The following is an 8494-nucleotide window of genomic DNA, read 5'->3' as shown; positions in this document are numbered from 1 at the left end:
TGCTGCGGACTTGACTTGTGATGCATTTGAAGCTGCCGACTTGTCTTGGGATGAATCTGTAGCTGCTATTGACTTGTCTTGTGAAGAATGTGCAGCTGCTGCTGCTTTAAGCAGATTCTTGTACCTCTTTTGCTTTGGCATATCTGCATAATAGATGAAATAAATAATTAATAAATATTTATGTAAAATTTACAAACAAAAGTTAAATTGAAAAAGAAGAAATGTAGACAAAAATTATTAATAAACCACTTTGAAGACCTGGTTTGAAGACCTGGTTTGAAAAATAAATAATTAATAAACCACTTATTAATAAAACTCACCTACTTTACCATCTTTGGCTTAGCTCAATTTGAAGACCTGGTTTCATACACGGTGATTCTGAAAGAAACTGAATTAATTTAATATACTAACTATTCTGACATGTGTTCGTCTTCTCCAATGTCATTATCTAGTAGTTCATCATCTACCTCATCTCTTAACAATGATAGATTATCACCATTTTCAAATAAAGAATCTAAGTTTTGCTCTAACCATGGCTCATTCTCGCATGCTTCATCATCTTCATTTCCCCCCATATCATATGAATCTCTTGGCTTCAAATGCACGACAACACTCCAATCTTTATTCACTTCATCATTGACAAAATATACCATTCGAGCTTGTGAGGCTTCAATATACGGATCATCCTCCTCTTGGTCACCACTGTGTATTACTTGTGAAAAATTAACAGAAGTAAAACCCCAATTATCCTTTCTACAGCCCCGTTCTCTAGTGGTGTCAGCCCATTTACATTTGAATAAAGTAACCCGAAATCGGCCATTGTAGTTTAGTTCTATAATATCTTCTAGTTTGCCATAATATGACAAATCAGCATTCCTAACATCAGCATCACTAGCGCTAGCAACACAAGGAGTTGAAGACATTAAAAAAACTCCACTATTCTGGGTCTTTAACCCTTTGTCTCGATTGGTAGTTCGAAAGGAGAACCCATTAATACTAAATGTAGAAAACCTCTTGGCATATCGTGATGGACCCCTTGCTAAGTATCTCAAATCCTCATGCACAGTATTCATAATATCTGGGTTCATAAGCTATTATGATAGAGATATTAGTTATTATATCCACAAATACTAGCTCAATATTAGCAAAAAATTATCACTTCTCTATTTACCTGCGCAGGAAGCCAAGTAACAAAATCTTTATTGACTTTTTTTTCTATCTCTACATTTGAAGGCCTTCTACCCTTAGATCGTCTTCGTACAAAATCTTTGAAGTCACTGTCAGATATGAAAGTTTAACTCTAACTAAGCAACTATTTTCAAGTAAATAAAAAACATGTACGGAAATCCTTAAGCACTTACTCAATGAACGGTTTGACATATGGACAATTTAAAACCACATATCGATGTGCTTGTTTTTTTTCCATAGGTGACAACTCAAATACTGTGAAAGCTCCCTTTGAGTTCCCCATTTGTGGAAAAAGAGAATCCACATGTGTACTGCAATTATCATCCGGACGATCATCAACACGTGGTGGCCTATTAAATCTTGTCTCAATCCCTTCTAAGTATCGAGAGCAAAATGTAAGAGCTTCTTCAGCCACATATCCCTCAGCTATAGAACCTTCTGATTTAGCTTTGTTTCGTACATAGGACTTCAAATGACCTAAATACCTAGTTTGTATAATTAAGTGACAGGTTAAATACCTAAGCAAGATATAACTAAGTGATAAGTTAAATGAATAATGATTGAAAAGTGATATTTACCTCTCAATAGGATACATCCACCTATAGTGTACTGGTCCTCCGAGTTTTGCTTCATCAACTAGATGACAGGTTAAATGAACCATGATTGTAAAGAAAGAAGGAGGGAACAACATTTCTAAATGACAAAGGGTAAGGATTATTCGAGGTTGGAGCTTCTCAAGTTCTGTAAGACTTAAGCTTTTAGAGCACAACTGTTGAAAGAATGAAGACAACTCTATTAGCACTGCAGTAACTTTATCTGGTAGCACATTACGTATGGCAATGGGTAATAGTTGCTGCATAAGAACGTGGCAATCATGGCTCTTCAATCCAGAAAGCTTTCTTTGCTTCAGGTCAACACACCGTGAAATATTACTCGAGAGACCATCTGGTACTCTAATATTCTTTATAGTACGCAAGAATATATCTTTCATGGAATTTGACATTGTGAACAAAGATGGATGATATCTCCCATTTTCATCTGGCCATAAATCTTTTCTTATACCCATTTCTTTAAGATCCTTACGAGCTTTGAGATTATCCTTTGACCTTCCAGTCTCATTGAGCAAAGTGTATAACACATTGTCGCAAACATTCTTTTCAATGTGCATAACATCTAGATTATGGCGCAATAAGTTAGACTCCCAATAAGGAAGATCAAAAAATATGCTTTTCTTCCTCCACATCCCCGATTCATCATCTTCTTCAACAACTTTTCGTCGAATCCTCTTACCTTTACTTTCTTGTAGTTCCTTCCCAAATGAAACATTGATTCCTTCAAGTTGTTCTAATATTTCTGACCCTGTTAGTACTGCTGGGGGATCCCTCAACTCAACTTTTCCATTAAATTTTGCACGACTTAGCCTAAACTTATGACCCCTTTCTAAGAAACGGCGATGTCCCAAAAAACACCATTTTCCACCATGCTTTAATCTATATGAATCAGTGTTGAAGTTACATGTAGGACAAGCATATTTACTGTGTACATTCCACCCAGATAAGTTACTAAGGCCTGGAAAATCACTAATTGTCCACATTAATGCTGCTCGCAATGTAAACATTTCATTCTTGAACCTATCTAATGTTTGAACACCATCATACCACAACTCTTTTAACTCTTTAATAAGAGGTTGTAAGTATACATCTATGTTGTTCCCCGGCATTTTCTCTCCAGGAATAATCATTGACAAGATAAGTGATGTTGGCTTCATGCACTCCCATGGAGGCCGATTGTATGGAATAAGCACCACTGGCCAAACGCTATAGTTTGTACGCATAGCTCCAAAAGGGTTGAATCCATCAGCTACAAGACCAAGACGTACATTTCGAGGATCCTCGGCAAACCTATCATGAAGTAAATCAAATGTCTTCCAAGCTTCAGAATCCCGCGGATGCCTCATCTTCGAATCTTTCTTTTCTGCCGAAGCATGCCATTGCATTGATTGAGCAGTCTTAGAACACATGAATAATCGTTGAAGTCTCGGTTTTAGTGGAAAGTATCGCAAGATCTTTGCTGGTTTCTTCTTTTTAGAATCGCTCCATTTAGATGTCTTGCATCTTTTGCATTCTTGCAAATCTTCATCCTCCCCCCAATATAACATGCAGTCATTAGGGCAAGCAGGTATCTTGGTATAATTAAGCCCTAGTTTATTTATGGTTTTCTTGGCCTCATAGAATGTATTTGAAATCTTTGCATTTCCAAAAGCATCTTTTAATAACTTGAGGATTTCGGTCATGGCTTTGTTGCTTATTCTATATAAGCACTTTATGTGATACAGACTAATTAAGAAAGACAGTTTTAAATACTTTGTGCACCCTTCATACAATTGTTCATTGCCATCTTCTAACAACTTGTAAAATTCTACATTTTCTCCATTGTGCTCTTCATTTGCTGCATTGTCTCCATCTCCATCTTCTATGTTGTCTTCATCTCCATCTCCATCTACATTCAAGTCAGGTCCAGCAGCTCCAAACGCGTCATTGAGCATTGTTACCATTGGATGCTGAGATGTCGAATCATCTTGTACAATATGACTAGTTTGATGAACTTGTGACCCAACTCCAACTACTTCTTCACCATGCCAATACCAAACTTTGTAGTTTTCTGGAAATGGCTTGACTATTAAATGTTCAAAAACTTTCTCCCTTGTTTGCCACTTGCCAAAACCACACACCGGACAAGGGCATTTAATCTGACGACCCACGAGAGATCGATGCTCAAAAGCAAAATCCAAAAACTTGTTTAAACCATCTTTATACTCATGCGTGGTTCGTGATTTTCCAATCCATGACTTATCGATTGACATGACTAAGAGGGACTACAAATAGGGATTTTAAAAAATCTATTCAATAAAATTCTATATATATTCTAAAGGCGAGAAATTTATTCTTTTATATGCAAATGCAGAGTATATGAATTCTAGATTAAATGTTTTATGTTTCACTTTTTTCTTAATAGCATATGTATATCCACTGCCCAGCCAGCTGGCCATTGCCACAGTTTCAACCAAAAAAATCAATGATATGATTATTAGGGGAAAAAGTATAAATAAAACAATAATATAGAAAATGCATAGTTAGTAGGGAATGTTGGCATTTTGGAATGGGAGTGTTTGATGCAAAGCAATTGAAGTTTTAGTTTGAACTTTGAACCCCAAGGAATATGATGCAAAGCAATTGAAGTAATAAAGACCCCATCTTCCTTTTAGTGAACTAATGATGTGAAATACATAAGGCACAACTTGGCATTAGTTACCAAATTTGCATTATTAACCACTGAGGCTGAAGTAATTCAATAGGATCATATAAATTCATGTAGTTATATCATAAGAAAAAGCATCTATTGCAAGTTCATCAAAGTCAAACATTCTAGCATGAAAAAAAATAAATTTTACCAATTTTCAGAGATAAAAAACTTAGTTTAGAAGAATTAAAACATGAAAAGCAATTTGATGCTTAGTCACATAAGATGCTATTTTAAAGATATTGACCAAAGAGAATTCAACACAACAATTATAGTTATTGATTTCAGAAGAACAAGCTAATAACAATAACTACTATGGTTTCATAACTTAATCATCAACAAACTTATTGAGCACAGCAAAAATCACCAGGAAGAATGACTAGTACACGATGCAGAGAAAAATATCAGAACAAATGAGAATCGCACTAAATATCAGAAGAAAAAACAAATACTGAAACTAATGCAGAGAAGCTTACCTAATAAACGAGCTGCAACAACGCGAACAATGAAACAAGGTTTCTCCACTAATAACAATGAACAAGAAGTGAAACTAAAACTGGGTACTGAAACATGCTCAGAATCTCCACTTCCATTTACTTGCCACAACAAATAATGTCTTATCTCTGATGAATTTTCTTCTACCAAAATAAATAAATAAATGAATCAGCATATAAATAAATAAATAAAGTCTAGTAATATTGTTATTAAATAAAAAAAATAAAAAGGCTACAAATTCAAAGGCATTCAAAGAACAAATATCATGGTTGAGTTTATCAAAGATGAAACAAGCTGGGGCATGATGCATGTGAAGCCCAAAATCGACCAAACTAGAGGCTAATTACCTGTGAAAATAAGTCAGCTAAGCAAGTTAAAAGATTTTCTTCCAACTCCCCAATGCTTTTGTTATTTCCATAATACTCTAGTAATTGTTCACGAAATGGAACACAAAGTTATAGTGCCTGCGGTAAGTAGCGAAATGAAATGATAAGTTACTAGTCAAGAACCATGAAGATATTTACAAAACAAGAATAATCATACACATAAAAGGTAAATGCTTGTACAAAATGTAGTGTGGACCATATATATTGAATACAACAAAGAAAACATTGAATAATAGTTTAGCCTTAAATTTCAATAGACTATCAATCAATTTCAACAAAAAAACTTATGAAAGATGATTAAGAGTCACGGGTTGGAAGTAAAAATCGCACATCCCAATCCTCTGTAATTGATTTTTGGCCGAAACAAAACCAACACCCCCATAACCTAACAACAGCCATTCCACTAAAATTGTTCAAAAATAAATATAAACAAAAGGAAGCCCAAGACAGCCAGCCTAAAAGAAGCAGAAGGAATGAAATGAAACAAGGACTACAGCATGTTAATCAAATCTAAGTGCAAGGACAAGTTAATCAAATAATGAGATGCACTACATGTTTGAGATTGGAGCAGTTTTTTCTGAGATCTAAGATCTGAGATCGGAGATTAGAGAAACACCTTAATAGAAGTAAGCAATAGAAGATCTGAGTTCAGAGAGAGAGAGAGAGGAGGGAGTAAAGTTAAGAAAGAAGACCTGAGATCGTCGTCAATCACCCCTGCACCAACGTCAATCCAATGCTTCAAGGAAGACCCAAAAATCCCTAACAGAGCTGCAGAGAAACAAAAACCCCCAAAAATCAGCACCAAAAGCAATTTTGAAACCCTAACCCAAACAAAAACAAAGAAACCGGTGCCTTCTGGAATCAAAATGCTGAGGTCAGTAGCCACCAGAATCTTGCCTCTTGCCGGAATCTTCGTCTCCACAGCACAAAAGAAAAAACAAAATAAAACAGCATTTCAATTTAACTTGAGAGGGAGAGGTACCTGGAGAGATCGTAACCGGCGGAGAGAGGAGAAGTCCTAGAAGGAAGAATGGCGTTGTTGGAGAGCTTCTTTACACGGAGGAGATGATGAACGTTGTTTGTTTAGAGATGAGATTGTAACCAGAGCGTTGTTCAGAGAGGAGATGATGAACGTTGTTTCCTACCTTTACGTTGTTTGTTGGTGTAACCAGATTGTAACCAGAGAGGAGAAGCCCTAGCTAGAACGAAGAATGGCGTTGAATGAGCCAGGATTACAATTTTTTTCATTTTATATGTGTGAGAAAACGGCGGTTCAAACCGCCATAATCACCAGAACCGCCAAAATATATAAAGCCAATTACGGCAGCAGAAAAAATTGCCATAATGACTCGATAATATGGCGGTTTTTTAAAACCGCCTTAATCTCCATGTCATTTTAACCCTTTTTTTTGTAGTGGTTCTTCTACCAAACAATCAATTCATTCATTGAAAAATCAATGCAAGCCTTCATGAACAAATTATCCAAGGTATTCACAATTAATTCGAATAAATGAAGACTATATCTAAGCAATTGCAAACCAATCAAGAGTTTAAGAACTATATACAAAAGGGTAAAAAGGATAGATCTCACCATGGTGGGGTGTCTCCCACCTAGCACTTTTGTTTAATGTCCTTAAGTTCAGGATTACAATTTTTTTCATTTTATATGTGTGAGAAAACGGCGGTTCAAACCGCCATAATCACCAGAACCGCCAAAATATATAAAGCCAATTACGGCAGTAGCAACAATTGCCATAATGTCTTGATATTATGGCGGTTCTTTAAAACCGCCTTAATATCAATGCCATTTTAACCCTTTTTTTTTGTAGTGTCGCCGGCTGATCCAGAACACAAGCCCTCAACATATCTTCTAAGGTTTGGATCGTCCTTTCGGATTGACCATCAGTTTGAGGATGGTAAGCTGTGCTCAAGCTTAATCGGGTTCCGAAAGCTTTCTAAAATGTACCCCAGAACCTTAAAGTGAAATGAGGATCTCTATCCGAGATTATAGTAGCAGGCACACCATAAAGTCTCACAATCTCCTTTATATATAATCGTGCTAGCTCCTAAAGGGTGTAATTCATTCGAATGGGTAGAAAGTGAGCTGCTTTCGTCAGTTGGTCCACAATCACCCAGATAGCATCAAAACTGGCCCTAGTCCTTGGCAATTCCGACACAAAGTCCATTGCAATGCTTTCCCACTTCCATTGCGGAACCTCTAAAGGTTGCAACGTCCCAGAAGGTCTCTGGTGTTCGATCTTTACTTTCTGGCAGGTTAAACACTTTGAGACATATTCTGCCACATCATTTTTCATACCCGACCACAAAAACATTGCTTTTAAATCATGGTACATCTTAGTACTCCCCGGGCGAATAGAGAATCTGCTTTTGTGTGCTTCCTTTAAGATATCTTGCCGCAACGTACCAATATCTGGCACAATGATCCTGCCCTTGAATCTCCATAACCCATCTTGATCCCATGACACTCTCCACTGCTTCCCTTGCTTAATAGCTGGCAACACCTTCGGTAACACGTCATCGTTTTGATGAGACTTTAGGAGTTCGGATTTAAAGTCACTTGAGATTTGCAATCGACTCAAAAATAGAGTCCCAGACGCTTCTTGAACACCGATCTTTAGACTCTCGAATGCCTTGAGCAACTCCTCTTCTCGGAGCATCATCCAAGCAGCATACAACGACTTTCGACTTAACGCATCCGCCACTACATTCGCCATCCCCGGATGGTAGTTTAACTCAAAGTCATGGTCCTTCAGTAACTCCATCCACCTCCTCTGTCGCATACTAAGCTCTTTCTGATCAAAGAGATATTTCAAGCTCTTGCGATCAGAGAAAACTCGGTATTTAACCCCATAGAGGTAATGCCTCCACACCTTTAGCACAAACACAACCGCAGCAAGCTCCAAATCGTGCGTAGGGTAATTAACTTCATGAGGTCTCAACTGCTGTGAGGCATACGCTACCACATTACGATATTGGCGATGAGACAATGTCAGGTATATGTATAGAGAATAATATATAGTAAGAGAAAGAATAGTGTTTGATATAGTGAGGGGATATAACAAAATATAAATTAATTATTTTGAAAAAATAATAAAATTAAGGAT

General features: G+C 36.8%; 1 protein-coding gene across 7 annotated transcripts in view; it reads right to left on the bottom strand.

Moving 5' to 3' along the window:
- LOC107620598 overlaps positions 1-4087 on the bottom strand; it is an 8235-nt gene extending 4148 nt beyond the window's left edge. Inside the window, exons 1-6 of one of the 7 annotated variants that reach the window (XR_002355060.1) lie at positions 1767-4087; positions 1362-1673; positions 1172-1277; positions 532-1091; positions 321-378; positions 55-143 (exon numbers count right to left, since the gene is read on the bottom strand). Coding sequence is in view for 3 of the 7 variants with exons in the window: in XM_016322732.2 (XP_016178218.1) it covers positions 411-1091; positions 1172-1277; positions 1362-1673; positions 1767-4051 (3384 nt within the window). In the remaining 4 variants the exon portion in view is untranslated. Of the gene's footprint in view, position 1; positions 144-320; positions 1092-1171; positions 1278-1361; positions 1674-1766 lie in introns of those variants that run through there. The other 6 variants (XR_002355059.1, XM_016322732.2, XM_021112973.1 and 3 more) reach the window with 6 other exon arrangements.

The sequence above is a fragment of the Arachis ipaensis genome, chromosome B10 (assembly GCF_000816755.2).
Source record: "Arachis ipaensis cultivar K30076 chromosome B10, Araip1.1, whole genome shotgun sequence".
Taxonomy (NCBI): domain Eukaryota; kingdom Viridiplantae; phylum Streptophyta; class Magnoliopsida; order Fabales; family Fabaceae; genus Arachis; species Arachis ipaensis.
The sequence above is the reverse complement of the archived record's forward strand: the minus strand, read 5'-3'. Positions and strand labels throughout refer to the sequence as shown.